The sequence below is a fragment of the Triturus cristatus genome, chromosome 6 (genome assembly GCF_964204655.1).
Source record: "Triturus cristatus chromosome 6, aTriCri1.1, whole genome shotgun sequence".
Taxonomy (NCBI): Eukaryota; Metazoa; Chordata; class Amphibia; order Caudata; family Salamandridae; genus Triturus; species Triturus cristatus.
This window is the reverse complement of record NC_140589.1, coordinates 444561601-444585941: the sequence shown is the minus strand read 5'-3', so window position 1 is coordinate 444585941 and position 24341 is coordinate 444561601. Positions and strand designations below refer to the sequence as shown.

Sequence of the window (24341 nt, the reverse complement as noted above, 5' to 3'; positions counted from 1 at the left end):
CCCACAAACATCCCTCCCTATTAAGATTTCTACCTACCTGTAAGTTTGGTTGGTGAGATACAATGGCTGCCACATGCTTCTGGGTGTGGGGGACTGTTCCATCTTGCTCAGCTGTGGGACAAGGGGCCTGGTGGGAGTTGAAGTGCTGCCTTGCCACCCACAAACACCCCTCCCTGTTAAGATGGCTACCTACCTGTAGGTTTGGTTGGGGAGATACAATAGCTGCCACATGCTTCTGGGTGTGGGGGGAGTGCTCCATCTTGCTCAGCTGTAGGACAAGGGGACCTGGTGGGAGATGTAGTGCTGCCTTGCCACCCACATACACCCCTCACTGTTACGATAGCTACCTACCTGTAAGTTTGGTTGGTGAGATGCAATGGCTGCCAAATGCTTCTGGGTGGGGGGGAGTGCTCCATCTTGCTCAGCTGTAGGACAAGGGGGATATAAAACATGCTATCCCCACTCCAATCTACAAAAAACAGGGAAGGTGCTAGACAATAAACATAAATAATTTACTATTGTCACTTCAAACTATATTAACCCCTTCAGTGCCCCACCCTTTCCCCCTCCTGTGCCGGGCATTGTATTAGCGGGCGGGGTCCATGACGAGATAGTCTCGTCATGGGCACAGCGCAACCGCGCTCCATGACGAGACTATCTCGTCATGGGCATAGAAGAGGTTAACTCAGGGAATGTGCTGGATAATAAACATATGAAATATACTATTCCCACTCGAAAAAACAATAACAATAAAGTTCTGGTCACTAAACATATATAATGTAGTATTCCAACTCAAAACAACATTAACACATAGAAGGTGCTGGACAATCAACTCATAAAATGTAATATTCCCAATCAAAACTACATAAACACAAAAAAATGATACACACTACACATATATATTTTTCTATCACCACTTCTAAAAACATAGCCAGAACAGAGTAATGCATTTTTTTCATTATTTTTTTTATATTTTCAAATACATTATAATACACATTTTCAAGTTTTTTTTATTTTTATTAAAAGTTTAATTACAAATCAGATTATAAAATAGGAACAATCACAGCACATTTTTTTATTAATAATTACAAACTCAAACATTCCAACATCCTCGAAATTAAATAAAAAATATATTGTTTTTTAAAAAATTGAAACCTAAATATATTATTACACATTTTTCATAAAAAAATACACCAATACCTTCTCAAAACAACACACCTCTACCTAAATGTATATTATTTTATTTAATTCAATTATTTTTTTTAATCACTACTCTTATCCCCTATAAAAACAAAAATTCATTTACATTTTTATAAATTAATAAATTAATTAAAAAAATATAACACAAACTTATCTGCAATAACCACTAATTACCACTCTTAATTGATTTTTTTAAATGTTTTACAAATATTATTTCTATTTAATTTTTATTTTAATTTTCTACATTTTTCCCACCCACATTATCTATAAACGCAACATCACACTATTCTTAATAGATTTTTTTAAAATTAATTATAAACAAAAATTAATATTCAAAATATATGTTTTAATATTTAAAAACACTCCCCACCCTTATCCCTTATTAACCTTTACATTTTGTTAACTAAAATTTTTTTTTTAAAACACTCCCCTCTCTTATCCCCTATAAACCCAACATCCAGCTCCTAAAAAATATTTATACATTCCTTTTATATTACTTAAAAAAAATAAAAAAACTTTTTAAAACACTCCCCACCCATATCCCTCATACAATAAACATCCCGCTTCTAAGAAATATATATGAATTTCATTATTATTGCTTAAAAAAATCTTTTAAACATATTAAAACTCTCCCCTCCCTTATCTCCTATAAACCCAACATCTGGCTCCTAAAAAATATTAATACATTTCTTTATTATTACTTTAAAATAAAATTAAAAACATTAAAAAAAAACACTCCCCATCCTTATCTCCTAAAACAATTTTTCAATAAAACATATACAATTTATTAAAAAATATTATTATATTTACAAATATATACTATAAAAAAAGACATTTACAAAATCGATATTTTTTTATAACAATATTTTCAAAATCAATATTTTTAACAATGATTTTTTAAACAACATACTAAATCATTATCCTTGACATCGATATTAAATACCACGATATTTTTGACTATAGACATTAGGAACACAATATTATGATTCAATGATATTTTAAACTCGATATTATGTCTACTTACCCAAAGGGAGCACTTTCCCTGTTGCACTCAGTGCACCTCAAAACAGGTGTGTCTGGCGCAAACAGTAAAAGTGCACCCAATTACATGGAATACACTGCCCTCAGGGCAGCTGCGAACTCGCGCTGCCCTGGGGGTAGCGTATTTAGGTGAAAAACGGAGCAGCTGTTTTGAAGCCGCTCTGTGTTCTATTGTGCAGGCAGCAACCCGCCTGCACTTTCAAAGAAAATTAGACTTCCCCTTGCAGGCGTGTGCATTGAGGGACTGCACCCGCCTGCCAGGGGATGTCTGGTGGGTCCATGGGACCCTCTCCAGAGGACTGAAATCAGGGGGCACACTGACAGTGCACAACAGATTCTTTGTTTCTGCACCTGCGTCAATAGTACATCACAGAGGCACAGGGATTCCCTCATTTAAATGGGGCCAACCCCCCATGCAAATGAGGGAATGCCCTCTGAAGATAGAGGTGGAGCTTTATGTAGCAATCGGCATTACAGAAAGGGGTCGCACAAGCATCTGCGGCCCCTTCGGTAATACCAAAGTGCCCCAGGGGCGTGCAAAGGGGGCACAAATGCCCGCTGCGCCCTTGGCACTTCCATAATATGCCCTTTGCATTGACTAAACAATCAAGAGAGAGGGTAATGTAGAATGCAATCTGGAATGTAGTGTCAAGGATACGGCCTAAACCCTCAATGTGAGTCCTATCACAGAAAACAGGACCGGACTACTGTGCCCCCACACAATGCAGTCTTCGCCCATTACTATGACCAAATTATTTGCAAGCATACTGTAGCATTATATATGTATGGTATGCACATAAGTCAAGTACGTAGATGCAAGATAATGGCAAAGAAATTCAAATCTGTCCCTGAAAGCTGTATAAAATCCCTCATCACGATCGATTTATCTTACATCGGTAAAAGAAATTAAAAGTAACTGGTATTGTAAAAGACTGTTTAAGACACACCTTAAAGAACAATTATTTAGTATTGGGCACCACCTTCCTCCTCTTTATGATTCTAAAAAATGTCAGCAGAGTAGCGACCTCAGGCTTCTTGAAATACCACACAATTTGTGATAGAGCTGAGTTCGGCCAAGCTAATGGAAATCTTTGACCTGTAGCAGTATTGTCATGATTCATCACAAACAATTTCTGCACACAAGTTTAGCCCGTGGACCCACGTATTTTATGCATAATCCTGCGTAACCATTCGACAATTCAAGGTGCAAAGGAGAAAATTATGCAGTAATACATTTCACAGAGATTGTACACGACTTTAAGTGGAATGAAAACACGGGGTGGGTCTCTCAAAGGGGCATGGCCGATGTTATTAAGGGTATGGCTTAAAAACACCTATGCTAAAACATTGTGCTTAGCATAGTGTGCTGACCGACTGCTAATTTGCTGTTTCTATCATTGCGTCCAGATATTTAATACAATAAATAACATGACATATACAACAGGCCAGGATTATTGGCTTTGCCAAGGGTTGTTAGTTGCATAAGATAACATTAGCAATAACTGTGGCTTACTTGTATATAGTATTGTAGATGCTTCTATTCTAAAATAATGTGACTGTGAAAGAACTATAAGGAGAGGTCTCGTTGAAGTTACCTCAAAGGCAATGAAGTGTATTACTGCTGCAGAGTTAAGATTTTTTGTTCACCGAGGGTGAGGGCAAAAGTGGAGAGCTCGATAGGGACCCGTCTCGGCACCTGCTTTTTAGAACTGCCAGTGCTGAGCACCGGCAGGACCCGGCCCACTTAAAGCCTTGACTGTACATAATATTACATTTCCTATTCTTGGGCCGATTCCGATTCCGGCCGCAAAACGAACCGACCGACACGGACCCGGACCGAATACCGACCGACACGGACCAGCGCCATACGACCCTTGCAGTACGATGCAACACAAGTGAATTACAACTGACATGTACGGAATACAAGACGTACGACCCAGCCGTAGGAAAAATAGTGATCCGTCCGGAAAACCGACGCGATTTTCACCGACCGACACAAACCCAAAATCAACCCGACCGACACCGTACCCGCGATGTGCGATCCGCACAGTACGATGCAATGCGTGTAAAACCAGACTGACTCACACGGAGACCATTCCACACGACCAACACACACAGACAACCGGGCACACAAGCAATACAGAACGCCGTGACCGACGCGTATCAAACACAGAAGATAGGCAGCGTGAACGAGGCGGAGAAGCCCGCACGAGACAACAGCAGCATCCGTTTCCGTCACATGAACGTCTCCTTCATGCCTACAAAACCCAAAGGAAAAAAGACAAAAAAAGGACCAAACAAGCAATGACAAAGTCAATAAATAGCAATTAAAAAAAAATGGGACAAAGACACAACCACAACTCTAACTATATAAAGGACTACATTCACTACCATCATCCCTTGCAAACTGGAGACACAGCCAGCAGCAAACACCATTACACAGCAACCACAGACACACTCACAACTCACCCATCACACAACTCACATACCAACAGCACCTCACACAAAAGCACACACACATACACCCAGCAAAACCAACACCAAAACACCCTCACTTGCACCCTCACACACACATCCCTCACCACCACCACCCATCACCATGCCCCCAAAGAAGAATCCAAAGTTCACAGATAGTAAGTTAGAAGTGCTGGTAGACAAGATCATCAGAGTAGACCACATTTGTTTGGTACATTGGTCCAAAGGACCCCCATCTCACAGAAAACCAAGATGTGGGCGAGGATTGTGGACAAGGTGAACGCTCAAGTACCAGCAAGGCGCACAAAGGACGATATCCAGAACAGGTGGTATGACGTGCGCAGGAGGGTCAAGAAACTCATTGAAAAAGATCACGCCCTGAGTCAGTGCACCGGCGGGGGCCCTCCTGTCAAACCAGTCTACTTCCGGACCTGGGAGGAGAAGGTGCGGGACATCCGACCACCAGAAAGCATCCATGGCCGAAAAGACATCTCAGAGCCTGGTGAGTACTCAAACAACATACCCAAGATTGTGTGGCAACGGGACAGTGAAACCATGCACCACAAGCAAAGCTACAGTAATCAATAGATAATCAGCCCAAGATGTGTATGCCAGTCAGACAAACACAATACCTGCCATCTCATAGTGACTGGGAACTGTGTCATGACATGCACCAACCTACAAACAAATAGAGCAAGCCAGTGGCATAAAGCCAAATAGACCCTGCCAGACAGTTTGCCACCACAAACACACCACCTCACAGTGCAGCTGACTGACAGGAAGGAATAGTGGGGATGCAGGTGAAGTGAGTGTATCCAAAAGCATGATGGGGCCTATAGTCACAGATGATGCTCCCCCTCCTGATTGGCCCATCAAGACCTCTCAGAAACATGTCCACATCACAGGTAGTGGAAAATGACTGACAAGATGGCTGACACTGGGTCCCGCTGTGGGGAGCACAAGGCCCTGTTCGGGGTTGTGTGCAAATCAGAAGCAGGACACCACTGACTGACATCCTGAAAGACAACTTGCACGCCCTACAATGGAGGCACGTTTCATGATGGGAAGGAGGACTGAGAGCCCTGACCATACTTACCAGCATGTGGAGACACACCCCGCCTCAACACAAACTCCACACAACTCACCGGGTAGAATGCATTGACACACACCTCATTGAAATATCAGCAAAAGATACCCCGTAGTGGGTGCTGGTGTGTGAAGCACAGGGACTCACTTTGGACTTGTAGCCAAACGAACACCAGGATTTCACAGTCAGCCATCTTGCCATTGCTGTCACACCCCCTCACAGGGAAGCAGAGTCAAGAGGGAGGAAGTATGGGCATGCTGGGAAGGGGGGTGTAGCCAAGAGTATGATGGGAGTCGCAGTCACAGACAATCTACACCCACCCATATGGCCCAGCAAGATCAAACTGAACCATACTTGCCTCACAGGGAGTGGGAAGGGCCTGCCAAGATGTCTGACACTGGGCTCTGTTGTGGGGAGCACAAAGCCATGCTGGGAAATGGCCAACAACAAACACCAGGACTACACAGTCAGCCATCTTGCCATTGCTGTCACACCCCCTCACAGGGAAGCAGAGTCAAGAGGGAGGATGTATGGGCATGCTGGGAAGGGGGATGTAGCCAAGAGTATGATGGGAGTCGCAGTCACAGACAATCTACACCAACCCACATGGCCCAGCAAGATCAAACTGAACCATTCTCGCCTCACAGGGAGTGGGAAGGGACTGCCAAGATGTCTGACACTGGGCTCTGTCATGGGGAGCACAAGGCCATGCTGGGAAATGGCCAACAACAATATCAAACTCTGTCCGTGACAAGCTGGGAAAAAGCAGTGTACAGGCAGGCATCTGTTTGAATAGTAGAAAATATCATGTTTGTGAACCATCGATGCATGTAGAAATATAACTCACATTGTGTGTCTCCTCCAAACACAGGTGGTGCTGGGCACCCAGCACCAAATGATGAGGATACCCAGTCCCAGACTCTGGCGGACACTGAGCTCTCTGTTCTGACTCTCTCTGTCCTCTTCGGATGACGACGATCAACCTGGCCCCTCCGGTGTGAGCCATCATGCAGCACCATCAGCATCAACATCTGCACCCCCTGAACCCATGCCTCCAGCATCTGGACACCGACAGGGCATCCCCGCCAACACGGACAGACCAAGGCCAATCAACACCCACAGCACAGGGACACAGGACCCCCCGGAAGCTACAGCAAACACCACCAGCAACACCACCCAAGGGGTCCCAGTGTCACCTGTGCGTCCCGCCGCTGGTCCTGCCCGTGTGGATAGGGGTGCTGGGAGGGGTGGGAGGCAGAGGGCGTGCCTTGCAGAGGGGTCTGGACTGCATGATGACCCCCACCTGGCACGCATCTTAGATGCGTACCAGGATAGTACCAGAGGATTTGGCCAGGTAGTGGGGATCCTCAAGGACATGCAACACGAGCAGGTCGCCCACCATGCCCGCATGGAGGCCAAGTGGGATGACATTACTGCGGTGCATTGGGACACGCTCCAATGCCTTAGCCAGATCAACATCAACCTGTCCACACCTCCCTGTGTGGCCACAACATCTGTCGCAACACCATCTGCCAGCGCCACAGGGAGGGAGGCGGACTCTTGCGGAGAGTCCCGTGCACTGCAGAGGCCTGCACCTGAGGATCCCCCCACCGGAAGAAGAGGGGTCGTCTGAAAAAGGACATGTGAGAGGCAGATGTCCCAGCACATCCCCCAGGGCCTCTAAACCTGTTCTGGACAATGTCCTTTGTGCGCAAACTGTTCACCTTGTCCAATCGCACACAACACTCCCGCATTACATGGAGGGTTCATGTTGGGACAATGTAGCAGATGACTGTGGACTTTACTCAGGAAATTTCATCTACCAGCACTTCCAACTCTAATGTGAACTTTGGATTCCCAAAACAATGTACAGCACCCACCATCCTGTGCACTTCCCTCACACATGTTTGAAAATAAAATCACCAGTACACCATACTTGCCTCTGTTGTGATTCCAAATTGTCATGTTCAGGGAGATGTCGATCTGCTATACAACACGGTGCATACCAAATACTGCAACAATTTGACCAATGTAAGGTGAGTCATGGTGATGTGACACATGTGAGGGAGACACACCACTATGGCAACACAACACATACTCACCATGGCCATGTTACTCATCACACACAATGTTGTTAACCTGAAACACATTGGCATGCACAGACACAACACCAACCCCAGTCAGTGGTAATAAGTCCACAGGTGAGGTAAGCAGATGTCACTCAGATGTGGGAAGACAGACCACACACATAAGAAAGCATAGCACAGGTTCATTACACATCAGCAACACGTTTATTCCACAATAGTTGCACGGTAATTCTACGAAACAGTGGACACATGCTCACAATGTGTTGGGGAATGTAAGTCCAGGGATGTGTGGTACATCAGTTGATGGGAATTGTCAACTTCCACACTGGTGTTGGCTTCTGGGTGTTGGGGGTCAGTGTTGACCAAACAACAGGCAAAGTACTCTGGGAAGGACAGACACAAGACACAGTCAAAAGCACAGAAGAACAGGAGAGAACTGCAATACACATGCACAAAACATGTTGCAAGACACCTACACAAAAACTAGTTTGCAGTACTACCCTATTGTGGAGTACACACCACCTGAATGGGCACATCACTGCACGCATCCAGTCAAGTGGCACACAGACATACTCATACAGCAACAGAGCTGCCACAACACATTCCGGGCTACCTCCATACATTCACATAACAAGCCTTGAAACTCACATTCAGGTGAAGAAGTTGTTGATGAGCTGTGAACGGACGTCACCCTCATCCTCATAATCACTGGCATCTTGTCCCAGGCCGGGATCCTCCACAGGTGCCGGAGGTTGGTCATCGTCATTGTCATCCTGGATGAGAGGCATCTCCTTCCGCACTGCCATGTTGTGTAGCATGCAGCATACAAGGATTATTTTGCACACCTTTGCAGGCTCATATGGGAGGGCCCCTCCGGTCTAGTCCAGGCAGCGAAAGTAGCTTTTCAGGAGGCCGAAAGTCCGCTCAATCACCCTCCTGCTCTGACCATGTGCCTCATTGTAGCGCATCTCGGCTGGTGTCACAGGGTTCCAGAGGGGTGTCAGCAACCACGGCATGTTGGGGTATCCGGAGTCACCTACACACACAAAAATGAACAAGTAGCTGAGTTTTGTAGGAGTGCGGAATACAACATTGACAAACACACACAATGAGAAACAGTCAGTACACACCGACAAGCCAGGCATGCTGAGCTGGCATCTGTGACATCAGCGTTGCAATGCGACTACTCCTCATAATGTAGGCATCGTGCGCAGAACCAGGGAACCATGCACACACGTGTGATTGACATGTCAGCAAGACATACCACCAGAGCACTCATGGAGCGGTAGTGCTTCCTGTTCCGGTATGCCTGCTCATGTGCCTGTGGTGGTATCAGGGCCACATGTGTCCCATCAATAGAACCAATGACGTTCGACATCCTCCCCAGTGTATAAAAGGCATCCTTTATTTCAGGGAGTTCATCTGGGCTCGGGAACATGATATACAGGTCTAGGAAATGCAACATCCCCTCCAAGACATTGTGTAGCATCCGACTAAACATTGTTTGCGACATACCATCAGCAGTAGCCACAGTGTACTGGAAGGTAGCAGTAGCAAAGAAGTGCAGGGCTGCCACCACCTTCACCTCTGGGGTCAGTGCTGTAGGGTATGTCCAGCCAGGTAGCAGATGTGGCACCAACCGCTCCGCCAACTCCTCAATCAGTGGCCTGGTGAAGCGGTACCGTCTGATGCAGTTGCGTTCCTGCATGGTTGCAAGGTCTGGGAACGGTCGATGGACAGCTGGTGCCCTGCAGTACAGAGATGCACAAAGGAAGATTGTCAGTTCATCCACCCATGTGGCCATGACCAGGCTCAATATCACATGCTAGATCATGACATTACACAATGTACTGAAGTGTGTGCTGTTGGGCATGGACATATATGTCACCTACATGACCACAACCTCACATCTCAGTTCCACATGTCCACATGAGTCCCATGTAGTGCAATGGCCAATCATCTGTCTGTTTCACCCAACCTATGTACTGCTGCAACGTTCCAAACACACATCACAGTGACAACTGAGGCCTGATGTCTCCAAGGCATCACAGATCTTTGCCATGCAGAAACCCAGGGTCCCTGTATTGCACATCGACACAGCAATGGACATGGCGTAGCACGTACACACCACAAGGCAAGGGTAAGTCCCACAGGTAGTGGCCACTGTTGTTCCTGCTGGCCCTACACGTACGTCTCTTAGACACACACCCCATCAAGGTTGATGCATATACCACATGGATGTGGAGACTGTCACCCATTGTGCACATTTGGTCAGACACATCTGAGACACAACATGCACACAGACTGTGGGTGCACATCTGTATTGTGGCTACAGGTCTCACTCTGACATACATGCCATCACCCCCAGGACTCAGGGTGTATGTGACATGTCCTAAACATATCCAAACTGAAACTGTGTCCATGACGCATGCCCATTACTGTACAATTGCACATCACAGTGGTAATGTGCACAACACACAAAGGATTCTGCCCCCATGTACACGTGCACAGCCTGGGAGTGGCTGCACAAAGTGCCAGCCAACAAACCATATGTGGCCCCCCAAACACCCAGGGAATGCAGCCTTACATGCAATGGGACACTGTGTGGCCAATGCTGTTATGTGGTAGGTGTGCACAGGTTTCCCGGGCCAGTAAATGTGTGTTGCATCCGTATAATAGTCACACCAATGAGGTCCGATGTGGGTGACAATGCGTACGCAGTGCACGTGTCATGATTGAGCCGTGTGTACACTTTGCCATTGCCTGCAATGAGGTCCGGCGCGGGTGACAATGCGTACGCATTGCACGGTTCATGACCGAGCCATGCGTATGCTTTGCCATTGCCTACAATGAGGTCCGACGCGGGTGACAATGCGTACGCATTGCACGGTTCATGACCGAGCCGTGCGTACGCTTTGACATTGAATCCAATGAGGTCCGAAGCGGGTGACTATCATGCATACGCGTCGGACAGGCATGGTCCGAGACAGATGTACGCCTTGGCCATTGAATCGTATGGAGACGGGCGCATGTGTATTTTCAAAATACGCGTTTTACAGTCAGTTGAACGAGCCGGGCGCAGCCATTGTCTCCGGACTGTCATGGAGACGGATGCGGATTCAAAATTGTACGATTTGTGCACTGGAAATTCAGTTGGATGCCTACAACAATGTTGCAATTTCAAGTGTTCCATGAAGCTGAAGATTTGAACGATGCGGAAGGCATTTACGAGTCGTACATTTAAATGGATTGGCCAGATTCATAGAATCTAACCGTGTTGGACCTATCACATGAGACACATGGCACAGATTCTGACTCTGCAGCATAGATATAAGGCTGGCTGGCCCCCAGGTAGCTCACTTGCCTGCACTACATGCTACTGGACCACATCCCTGCTGTCTCTGCATCCTCTGGCTCCTGCTATCGAACGTACTCTGGAGAGGGCCCCAGCCTTCACTGAGGAGGAGAACCAGGACCTGCTGGATGGCCTCCTTCCACAGTACAGCAAGCTCTATGGGAAACTAGGGGAGCAGGTCAGTGTGCAGTCCACTGCCTTCCTAATTATGCATGCTGTCTGACTAGCAGTACTAGCAGTGTGTACACCAGTGGCAAGCATTCTCACTGACTACTTTCATCCCCCAAAGTGTGTACATGTAATGAATATGTGTCCTGCAGCTAAAGTGCATTAGTGCAAGCTTAAACTATCCAGGCATTGTTAACATGTCAGACATGCATGGCATTTGTCCTTCACCATGGTTGCACGACCTGTGTAACTCATTTCCCTTTGTGATGGTGACATGTCTATCCAAATGTGTGCAGCACAAAAATGGGGCATGTGTGTCAATGTACTTTTCACTTTGTCATCCTCACAGATTGATGCCCACCAGAAGTAGGAAATATGGCTGACCATCGCCCGGGCTGTTCGTTCGGTGGGGGTCTACAGGCACCGGATCCAGTGGCAGGACCTTCGGGCTGGGCCCGGAGGATAGCTAGAGTCTAGCTGAAGCTGTCCCCTCCACGCAGGAGGGGCGGACACCCACCCTGACTCCCCACATGCTCCGGATACTGGTGGTGGTCTTCCTGGACCTGGATAGGCAGCTGAAGGATAGATAGCAGCAGGAAGGGGGTAAGCCCATGCCTGATCTGTGTGCTATGTCTGACATGGCAATAGCAGTCTTTTGGCCTCTTCATACTTCCACATTACGTAGGTCTTGTAGTCCAATACTCAGGTCCCTCAATTGTGTGATGCACCCTCCTCATCTGTTCCACAGGTGTGGCCCCTACAGTCTGTTGCTTGTGTCACTCGGGCACTGTGTCTCTGCAGTCAGCTATGCTTCAGCTACCGGACAGCATCTGTTCCCGTGACTCTGTTGTGGGTCCCATGTGTGGGTCAATTGTTTACACAATTCCTGAGATCTGACATGTGATCTGTGTGTGCCCTTGAGATGTGTTCCAATTGCTGGTCTTACTCGCCACATGTAGCTGGGGTATTCCAAACACACCCATGCAGCAGGGGACTCCAATTTAGGGGCCTCAGGAGTATGTATATCAAGTATGTCACACTTACTTAGCCAACTGACTACTGTCCAGGGCCAAACCCTCTTTCACGTAGACCTGGCTAGTCATGCCTCCTCAAAGGCATTTAGAAACACTCTGTAATCCCACTCCTGTGTATGAAGTTGCAGGTTGTGCTTAGTGACATGTGCCCTCAGGTGTATGCCTCTGTGTCATTAGGGTGTGGCTTGTTGTTGCGTACAACTGGGGTGTCCATGATTCAGAGGGTCAGTATGACATCTGAGATGTGACTGTGAGAGACAAGACCTGTGTGACATAAAGGTGTGTGATCATCTGACAGCGCTCAATGGTGTATGCAACTGTGTCCTTCATGCAGCTGGGTTACATGCATGGCAGACTGTGATGTGTTCATGTACAGGGATTTGTGTTTGCAGAGACTCATATGTCTGATTTGCATGATGTGGGGTCTTCTGGGTCCTGGAAATGTTGTTTGCATGGGATGGGCAAGTGCGCCGGTCATCTGCAGAGTTAGCTTTACCCCTGAGCTAGGATTGTGAGTCAGTGCATATTGTTGTTGTCTGGATGCCCTGCCCCTGTGACAGGAGACAGTGTTGACTGACTATCAGGGCATCCCAGTGCCATGGCATTTAACTTGCTATGAGTGATCCTGCATTGTGTTCAAGTGTGCACAATGCACCCCATTGTGGCATTGTCCATCAGTACATGAGAACATTATAGTGTCTGTTGCTGGCATGCATCACAAGCATGTGAAATGAGTCTCTGCCCATCCCTTCATCCGGACACCTGTACTGTGTCAGTAGCAAGAGATGTGCTGTGTGTATAGTGACATACTCCTACATGATCACTTGCATGTACAACTAATGTGTGGGTGGTGTATGTTGGCACATTGAGGTGTTAGCATCCAACATGCAACCGACATATGTATGAAAGTCAAGGAGGGATATGTGTGCCATGGTTGATGTTGAGAATGACAATTGGCTTATTCTAAACGGTGTTGGCACTTTGATCTGTGTTCAGCTGATGATGCCAGGGCTTGCCCTGTGATGTGATGTACTCACTGTGGTGTGTGAGTCGGTGCAGGTGACTGATGTTGTTCTCTTACTTCCTATTCCTATCCAGATACATCCACGCCCACAGGAGGGGACAGCTCCACAGACCAGGAGGAGCCACAGAGCCTTACAGGGACAGAAGGAGAGGAGTCGGGGGCACCCAGTGGCACAGAGGGCGAGTGGAGCCACACAGAGGAGTCATCAGCACCATCCCCCCCAGCTGAGGGCCACAGCAGCTCTGAGGATGACTCCCTTGTGGAGGCGGGTGTCAGCAGCCACCAAACCCCAGCTAGTGAGGCTGTCCCCGCCACCGCTTTCCACCACCACCACCACCCTCCCATCGGCTCCCATCCCAGAGGTCCCTGTGGGCTCCCGTGTTCATGAGCATGTCTCCTTTGTGCCAGGCACCACACCCCCTGCCCCTGTGTCCCCTGCTGCCCTGAGTGAGGAGTCTGTGGATTTACTTAGACAGATCCATGTAGGGCAGACATCAATGCTGAAGGCCCTCCATGCACACACAAGTCTGTTGACACAACTGGTGCCCTACAGAGAACCAATCAGTCTGTGGCCTCCTCCCTGATGGCAGCAGTGTCCCTCCTCCAACAGTCCCGCACCCCTCCTACCCCTGCACCACCCACGATTCCTAGCAGCCTACCTGTCCCAAGCACACAAACACCCAAACCAAAGTCTAGATGTGCACACAAGCAAGGGTAGGGGACTGATACCACACTCACAGGGGCTGGTTTGCAGACACACACACAGTCATCCACAACCACTCCACAGTCCTCCGAGACCTCTCCCTCCCAGCCCCCTTCCCTTGCATCACCTGCAACCCCATCTCCCCAAAAGCTCTTCCTCTGTGACCTTGGCCTCTTCCCCACTGACAAAGCAGATCCTGATTACAAGGGGAAGAGGAAGTCCCCACACACAGAGGGGAGTGCCCCTCACACCCAGACACCCTCCCCCAGGCGCAGTCAGACTGAGACCCCCACCCGCAAGTCCCCCCGGCGCCGGAAGAGCATGACCCCCCGCCACCACACAGCTCCAAGGCAAAGTCTCTGTCCTCCATCCCCCAAGCCATCACTTCAGAGGTTCCCCCGCCACTCCCTGCCCCGGGTTGCCCCACCCACAGATACACCATCCCCAAAATGCTAAGGCCATCCCCCCTGGCACTTGCTCCTCCACACCTGGTCAGACGGTTAGTGCCACTGATGTGGGGACTGTGTCCCCCCTGCCCTGCCCTGCCGACCTCACCTGCCCCCCATTCTGCTCCCATGGATGTAGGCACTGCAGTGGAGTCCACGACCACCACGTCTGACTTGGGTACTGCAGTGGTGACCCAATCCACTCCATCTGACCTGCCCACTGGAGTTGTGGCGGCACCCACCCCATCTGACTTGTGCCCCTCAGTTGTGACAGCACCCACCACTTCAGTCAGCTCCACTGCAGTTGCAAGTGTCTCACCTGCATCCACCACCTCTTCACTGCCTCCTTCTGCTGCGCCCTGATCCTGTCCCTGCGGTGCCTGACCTGCCCCCATGTATGCCCCTCCGAGGGGATGACCCCGGTCCTTAGCAGTGCAGGCAAGCAAGGTGTGACAGTTGTCACTCTACTTCGCTCCTTGGCATTTGGACATGGACTGGCCATTGGCCTTTTGTTTGAACGAACGTTTAACTTTTAATATGCTGAATAAAGCTTTTTCTTTATCCCTGTGAACTAGATTTAGCTGTACATTATGTTGACGATGTTTAACATGCCCTTGCACCTGTGATGCTTGGTTTCCAATGTTGAATACTGATGTGTTGCTGTGAGGTACTCCCTGTGGTCCATGAGATATGTATCCTATTCTGGTGGGTATCCATGTCATCCTTTGCAGCTACCTGGGTGTGTCAGGATCAACTATTTGTGGACATCTCTGTGAACATTTCATTTGCATGGTCACATCTCTGGCTTGCACCCATGCACATATTATGTGCTTCCCATTGTCAAATTTGTCACTTCCACAGACTTTGTGCGCATCAACACTGGACCTACAGATGTGGGCATCATTGGTATAGGAGCAACTGGGTCCTCTGTGCAACTTGATAGACATATGTTTTGGGTATGTGCAGATGACTTAGGGGAGACTCACGTACCCAGGCTGTTGTGACCAGAGCCTTCATTGTGTTGTAAGTGATGGCTGACTAACAAGTGTTCTGCAGACATGAGTGAGACGTGCGGTGAATATGTTTGGCACAGCTGGGCTTCCACAGGAGTTGGGTCCCCTCAAGTAAGGGTGTTGTCCCATGACATAGCCTGGGCCCATGGTGTATGTTGTATGAGCATGTGTGTGTGTCCACATCCCTGTTCATATACAGACAGTGTTCACTTGCTATGTTCCTGTTGTTGATGCTTGCTGAGTGGTACTGGGTTCATCCCACTACTTTGCTAATGGGCTGCCAGATGTGTGGGTGCATGACACACTACTGTTAATTGGTGTATCATCATTGGGATTTGTCAGTTCTGAGTGGTGATGATGTTGTCAGACACAGATGGTACACAGTCAGGGTTCCCCAAGGCACCTGTTTATTTGCTAAATCATGTAGTTGTTCCTAGGTGGTACCTTTCAGTGATTGAGACATTTGTATGTGTGTGTGACTGTTCCCACTTGTCGGGTTCATGGCTGCAATTCTTTTTATATATAATAACTTATATGTTTGAATCATATTGCTCCTGTCACGAATCATCCGGTAAACCAAATACGCAACTCGAGACAATAACGTTAAATGCAGATATTTTAACTCACTGAATCACTAAAAAGAAAGCCACAGCTACAGACATACAAAATGCAGTGCCAACAAGAACGAACCTGCACAGTGCGTCAACAAGGCATCGTTGAATCATCTGTAGACAGGATGGTATTGGATACCTATAAACGGCACAAGGCTTGCTGTGAAACGCTCTTTTAGCCTCTTGGCACAGGGTGTCAGCTTCATCGCAGTCGCATAATGCAAACAGTTGTGCCACGTTAAAAGGCATGCTTTCATAGAAAGATCTGATGGATGCCAGGCATGAGGTGCGGTTGCACGAACGTTTTGCTTCCTTTGAACAATCCGCGAGCTGAGAAGCTAACTTTCTATTGCACTGGGGATCCGAAATACACATCGTAGTCACTTCAATACAGGATCGGATGCTCGTGTCCTCTGAAAAGAAAGCAAAGGTTGAAAACAATTATGCCCCACGGTATCATGCTTTGTGTGATACTAACAAATTATTCACCCTTGCAGGACAGTACAATACTGTAGAGTACACTGCAATAAATGCCATTTATTTATAGAAACAGAAGCTTAAAAGACGCACGTCTAAAACATTCTACTCGTAGCGTTTCTTTTCGAGAAAAGGCAATATAACTCAGGAGGTCTAGTGTTACCTCTAAAATAAAGTAGTTCTCGTTTATTAGAAATTATTCTTTCCCATGTGGAAACTTAGCTTGTATGAATGACACATACTGTAAAGGGATTTAAGCATGTAATGCTCCTGTTTTCAATGCATTTTGATTTAGGTGGTTTTAATAGAAATTATATCATCCACGAACTGATGAGAGCATCTGGTATCGTAACAACATGACTTTACTGCAAATCAGACACATCGAAATGCGCGTCGGACACTTTGCATCATCAATAAATAAGAATTGGCATTGATTTTTCTGCTTCTCAGTTCTCCTCAAGCTCTCCATGTGAGCTGCTGAACAAACATTTATATATATATATATGTATTCACTGAAATTATGTTATAGTTAAGTGTTGAAATGAGACGCAAGCTAATGTTAAAAATAAAACAAATCACTGAAGTACACCAGTGATGGTTTCGTGAACAAACTATAACTTGCGCCCCATCATGCATAAGTTATCATCACTCATAACATACTAAATGACATAATTGATGACATCCAGATTATATTTAAATAACCACATTGTTGAATTTGCTAATGAGTTGAACCAATGATTCTGACCGTGTGCTATAGGCTTTGTCAACAAGGAGTAATCCAACAACCTAAATTGATGGTTCAATTCTTATCAGCTTGCCTGCAAACTTTTGAAAGATGCAAAAGAAAATAGATATTTAAGAAGTGCATCACTTTGATAGAAGCAATAGTTTTTTCTTTGTATTAATTCACAGGATGGGTATATTGGAGGTAGGCCACTGGCATAAAGTTGGCCACTGAACATCATTGCACAATAGACCTATCGGTCTACGATTGATGTGAAGGGTTGAAGGCTGAGCACGTAGGGAGGGAGTTTGTGGACATGAGGCATCGGTGTAGGGCTTGGCCACCGATGAGTCTATACGGCCATCACTCCACTAGACATGGCCAAAGGCAATGCACAGCAGGGATTACCAACATGTGGAGGGTTGGCTCTGTTTCTGACCATAGGGCAAGTACACCACCCAGCCACAAGTGTACGTTGGATGGAGGGTCTGGTGTGACATCAGGCCTTGCAGACAGACTCCACTGTGTATGTTCAAAGTCTGTGCAAAGCAGGGGTTGGCCACTTGTGGAAACCTTGGATGAAGGCTAAGAACGGTGTCAAACTTATTCTACATACTGCTGAAGATCTTGTGCAGTGGAGGTCTGATGCTTGTGGAGGTTTGGGTGCAAGACCTTGTTGGATCCCATACAGGGTCTTGCTGGAGACTAAGGGGTCCAATAGGATGTAGGGCGGATCACCACCACCCTACATCCTTCCCTGCCCGCCACCCATTTATCCCCCGCCATATTAGTATGGCGGGGGTACCGTGGCAGACGGGAAGACCGTCCGCGGCTTTTCCACCCGGTCGACAAGTCGACCGGGCGGAAAAGGGTTTAATATGGTGGCGGTGTCTGCTAGACACCACCATCCATATTAGCATGGGGCCGAAACATGCCTTTCCGTGGCGGAAAGGCATGCGGAATTCTCTTTCGGGGGCCCGTTGCAGGCCCCCATGGTAATGGGGGGTGCACATAGGGGGTACCTATGGTAACCTCCTGCATTGTCATGGACATGGTGGCTGGCACCTCGCGGTGCCTGTCACCTTGTGCATGACAATGCACGCAGTGCATTCCCAGCATTGTGGTGGGCGGTGCTGTGAGCACCGCCCGCCACAATGCTGTGAATAGAGGATGCCACCGCCATGGTGGCGGTGGCATCCTAATCACTGGTGCGGGACCGCCACACCACTGGTGGCCATTTAACATGTCATGAGGGATGTAATATGGTAGGTCATAGTCAGTGCCTGATGCGGGTCCAATACTGGCATATTTCAGGGCTTTTTGGGATTTTTAACAGCTTGTTTTGCAGTCCAACACTGAATTATAACTTCACTTTAGCCATTGGTTTTGACAGTGAATTGCTGGGATTTAAAAAAAAAAAAAGATAAGGTCTTAGCACCTCACTATAAAATCACTTCAAACTTTGGGGCCGATTTACAAGGCCCTTGCGTGACTTTTGCACTGCAGTTGTGTCACTTTTGTGACGCAGCCGCGGCGTAAATGTTGAGGCCCATTTACAACATGACGCATCTAGGGAGATGCGTCACGTTGTAAAGTCTTGCATCACATTATACCTTCGTCAGTTATAATGTATGCAGGGTGGGCGTTACCACGCAAAAAGCCATGTACAACCGACGCAATGAAATCTACAAGATTTCACTGCATCATTCTACGCCTTCACTGCATCAAAATCCCTACGCCTGCTCAGAGCAGGCATAAGGAATGATGCAGGGCTTTTTGAATGGGACTCACCCATCTATTGTGGCGCATTGCTGGAGTTGTGTCACTTTCATGAGCAACTCCAGCTGTGCGTCACTTTTGCGCCAACAGATGCATCAGAATTTCTGACGCATCTGTTAATCATTGCGCCATGGAGCACTCTATTGTAAATACAGTGCATCCATAGTGGCGCAAGGACATTCGGCGGTGACACAAGGAAACTGACGCATCTATGCAGATGCGTCAGTTCCTTGTAAATCTGCCCCTTTGTTTTTAACAATGCCTGTCTCAGCCCATTCGAAGTCAAGCGTGTGCTGCAGACGGGGAACCCAGCGTACAATATCCACTGCCAGTCGTAACTCCATGAAGAAAGCATAAACCTGAGAATGGGCAATTTCTTTATAATGTTCTTCTTCAGGAAAAGTTGATCCGGTCTGGACTGTGAGATAAAACAGAGACCTCCTCCCCCCCAGCAGCTTACACATTGGTAGCCAAGGCTCACCCTTGAAAATGCAAGACTGCTGAGCAAATAGTCGACCTTTTCCTGTCCCTACTATGACTCAATATTGAATAATCTATTACTAAACACACAGCAAGAGAATCCAATTTTTATGCCAGGCCCTAACCTCTAACTGTAAAAGACTACCAAATTGACTTATTTTGTTCATCACAGTCTCTCAATAATTATAAAACAATGGCTGGTAAATATCTGCCACTGGCAGATGTTTTGTAATTCTTCTATTTTAGACCCATGTACCTTGGAAACAATCACCTGGTTAACTCCCAAAAACAGCCCAGACTCTTGAAATCATAGAATAAGTCCCTGTAAATACCTCAATTTGTAGATATTTGCATTAATGAGAGAGGCACCTTTTATAGCACACTGAAACGGGGAATGTATTTTAGGACGAAGCCAGAATCACACTGTGCCTTCACAGCGTCGGCAACAGAACAATTGATTTTGAAAAAATTACAAACTTATCAGAATTATAATGTCATATTATTACATATTAATTTGTAAAAATGTACATTATCTCAAAACCCCCATAATATAAGGAAACCTTAAAAAACATGATTAATCCTGGTCAAATAACTATGGGGTTGATTATGTTGGTGGGCGGATCGCCACCGCCAGTATGGCGGTGGCGATCCACATGCCAATTCCCCCCGCCCACCTACCATTTCCCCCACGCCACATTGCGATAGCGGGGGGGACCCCGGTGGACGGCTAGACGGTCCGCTGGTTTTCCGCCGGTCGACTCGTCAAACCGGGTGGAAAAAGGCCATAACATGGTGGCGGTGTCTGCAAGACACCACCATCCATATTATGATGCAGGCGGTCACTCGCCTTTCCATGGCAACATTGCCGCCAAGGAAAGGCTCGCGGTCTTTGCTGCGACATTCGCGGTCGGTCCTGTGACCCGATTCAGTGGCGGGCGGACATCGCAATCAGCTCCTAAATTAATTAAAACATTTAATTTGAGCTATTTTACCTTTTAATTGACTACATTATAACATTTAAAACACTACATACATACTATTCACCCCTTCCCTGACACAATTATGTTAAACATTAAAAGTTTTCCTCTTTTTGTTTCTCCCTGCACCAATGGTGTTTCAGCCTTCATCTTCATCAAGGATGCAAGTTGAAATAATTTCTCCGATAACTCACCGGCATGTCTTGGGGTTATATAGAATGTCATGAAATCCCTCCATTAAGTGTGATAGAGTTATACCTTGATTTTAAGCAGATCAAAAAGTTAAATCAATAGGTAGAAAGTGTAGTACTGCTAGAGTGAATAATGCCAACTTTCCAAACTCATTAGTGAAGATACCTGATATCAATTTCTTGTAATTGCCCCATTTATGTAAGTGAGGTAACAATGTGAAGGGCTGCAGAATATCAAAGTGGGGACGTAGGGCTTTGTTTAAGTAGGAGGGTAATTGAGAAAAAATCCACTGTTTGTTCTGATGGAGATTGTATTTGGAGTGAAGAGTCATTAATGACTTAAAGGACTCGTCTGCCATGAGGTGTTCTAGAGTATGAATCCCCAAGTTCTGCCATTTGGACCAACTACATGGCTGGCCTGCAATCTGGATGTCCTTGTTCACTCATATTGGGGTTTGTAAATTGCATCTACCATGTGTGCCCATGTACTTGTGGCTTTATTGCCATGCTTTACAAGAAGCCCTTATAATGGGGTTATGTTGACTGACTGTTGCTGCACCACTGGCATGGTGAATATGTAAACCTCTTGTGCCTGTATGGTATCCCAGTCTGGTCTTTCTAAGTGTGGTCAAAAATTGTAGGTGAGTTTACAGAGGTGTTGTGCTATATGGTAGTCCTTGACTTTTGGGAGATGGAAGTCTCCTGATGTGATGGCCGCTTGAAGAGGAGAGGAGGTCAGTCCCGGACTCTGACCTTGTCATATATAGGTTTTTATTGCATGGTTAAATAATCTTTTCATGTGCAACTGAACAGAGAGTAGGAATATGCTCAGGGCATAATTAAACCTTGACATAACCATCAGGTTGATGATTTGGATTATTCGCCACAAGGAGAGATGCTGTTCTTCCCATATCAGTAAATCTCTCTGCATTTGATACAGTAGGGGATCTAGATTATCCTTCATCACCCTGAGTATGTCACCACTCACCCGTATACCAAACTATTTTAGCAGTGTGGATTTCTATTGGAATAAGTGATGGCCCAAAGAGACATACATGGTATGCTTAGACATTGAAAGTGCTTCACTCCTACTCCGAATCATTTTGTACCCTGGGAAAGCCAAAAAAGGGGATATCATAAACGTAGGAGCAGAAATAAAAGTGCTAGGCGAGGCCAAAGTCATGAGTATGTCATCTGTTTATAACATTATTTTGTATTTGTCCTGCATATGTTTAAATACCCTGTATCCGGTCAGTTGAATGGATAGCAATGATTGTGGGTTCTAAAGTGATCAGAAACAAAAGTGGATAAAGGAGACACTCTTGTTGGGATTCTCTCTGAATGCTCATTGTGTCAGATATCTGTCCCTTACACGGGATCCCTGCTGATGGCGTATTGTATACCATTGAGTCATTCTTTGAAATAGGGCCAAATCCCATTCTGGCCCCAATCCAGACGGGTATCACATCTCGCACAATCAAATGCCTTTTCAGCATCAAGGGAGAGTGCCTCTCTCTCCGCCGTATCATTACAGAATTACCATATGAAACACATGTTAATGCGTAGATGGTTTCATGTGGAGCGACCTGGCATAAATGCCACTTGACTTTTGGGAATCAGTGCTCGGATTACAGTTTTTAGGAATAGGACTAACACCTTGGCAATGATTTTTACATCACTGCTAATGAGAGATATGGGTTTGTAGTTTCCACACTCCAGGGGATCCTTTTTCAGTTTCTGTGAACCAGGAGATTAGCACCTTATTAAAATCTTCTGGTAGCTACCCCACTTCTGTCACCTCCCAGGCGACCTTGTCCAATAAAGAGGCCACTTTTCGAGCTGTGAAAGTTCAAGGAGAATCCATCTTCCCCTGAAACATATCCAGTTGGCATAGTTTTAATACATTCTGTGATTTGTCTGAAATGGGTTTGTCAAGCTCTACACAACCCATATTCTTAATCCAGGAGTTACTTGTGAATTCCATAAAGCCATGCTATCTGGGTTTAATTAGGGTTAGACTCTGAAAGTTATAGAGAAGTATAGTAAGAGGTGAATTCAATTGCTATGTCCACGGGGAAAGTCAACAGCTTCTTATTGCAGTTTCAAATCATTTGGAACGCTGAGTGGACATAATGCTGTTGAAGTTGAAGCAGTAGGAGCCACCCAGTCTTTTCTACATTTAGAGCTTTTATTCTGCATTTGAAGTAAAACACTTGTTTTATTAAGCTTAGGTATTTTAGATGTTAGTTGTTTCAACAGGTCATTAGATGAGGTTGTCCAGTAGTGGTGTTGGAGACAAGTAACCTCCACCTCAAGAAAGGTCTGTCATTCTGTCAATTGTTTACGTGTAGCCGACGAGGCTTGGATCATAAGGCCATGGAGATAGGCCTTGCCTGCTGCCCAGAGTGAATGATAGGATGTTACTGAATGCTCATTTAGGTGAATGTATTCCTTAAATTAATTCATTCAACCTTTGTTTATTTGGTGCTATTTCTTTTACAATGAAGACAATTCATCCACCAAATCCATGTTTTGAGAGTAAACTAACTTGGATAAAAAAAATATTCAATACGGGTTTTGGTGCCATGCGGGCATGAAAGTAACGTATACTGTTGGTCTGTTGGGTGCAGATGCCTCCTGAGTTCTATTAAAGCTTGGTCTTTGAGAAGGCCTCTGTTCAGCATATTTCAAGGGTCCGATGGATCAGAGAGGTCTTGGAACTGATCAGCTGTGAAAATTGAGTCCCCCTTATCACCACTGATACCCTGCCAAAATGTACAAGTAGTCTACTGAGTTTAGAAAAGAAAGAGGACGTAATGTTGTTAGGTGAGTAGACAGAGCCTACGAATAGAGTTTGGCCTTAGAGCAATAAATTCATAAATGTGTATTTGCCTTACAGGTTTAAACATTGTTCTTGAATTTTTATTGGAAGTTGTTTATTAAAAAGGATTGCAACTCTAGATGTCCTGCAGGGTTTGAAGTTAGTGTTGGTTAAGCTTCTGGTTTTCTGGGATCTTGAGGTAAAGATAGCTCGACCGACCCCATGAACACAAACTACTTTGCAAATCCAGCGCAAGGCGATTTTGCATAATCATAGCTCGTATAGCAAGCAGTTCTTTATTAATAATTGTTAAGGCTCTAGCGGTTTTATTAGTGAGCCGATCTACTAATGTTGATAGCTTTCTGATCTTGGAGATCATTTAATGCAATTCCTATTGGAGGTATAAGTGTTCCAAAAATACCACTAAGGTTGTGCTTGAAACTACTCTAACTTCGCATGAAATAGGGATCCTTTCTTAGCAATATCAATGCTCAATCCTGGGGGTGGTTCCTTTAAAGCCTCTTCGTCCTTTCCAAAATGCTCTGCACTTGTTTTTTTCTTCTTTTTCTTCTTCTATTCTTATCCTCTTATTCAGTTTGTCTACAAATACCCTTTCATTTCCACTATTTCTACAGGTTATGTCATGCA

General features: G+C 46.1%; 1 protein-coding gene across 1 annotated transcript in view; it reads right to left on the bottom strand.

Annotated features, from left to right (window-relative positions):
• The window catches only part of GFRAL (GDNF family receptor alpha like), a 1025020-nt gene that overhangs the window by 504623 nt on the left and 496056 nt on the right, over positions 1-24341 (bottom strand). Inside the window, exon 6 of the mRNA XM_085610866.1 lies at positions 16324-16657. Within this exon, the coding sequence (XP_085466992.1) occupies positions 16324-16657 (334 nt within the window). The remainder of the gene's footprint in view (positions 1-16323; positions 16658-24341) is intronic.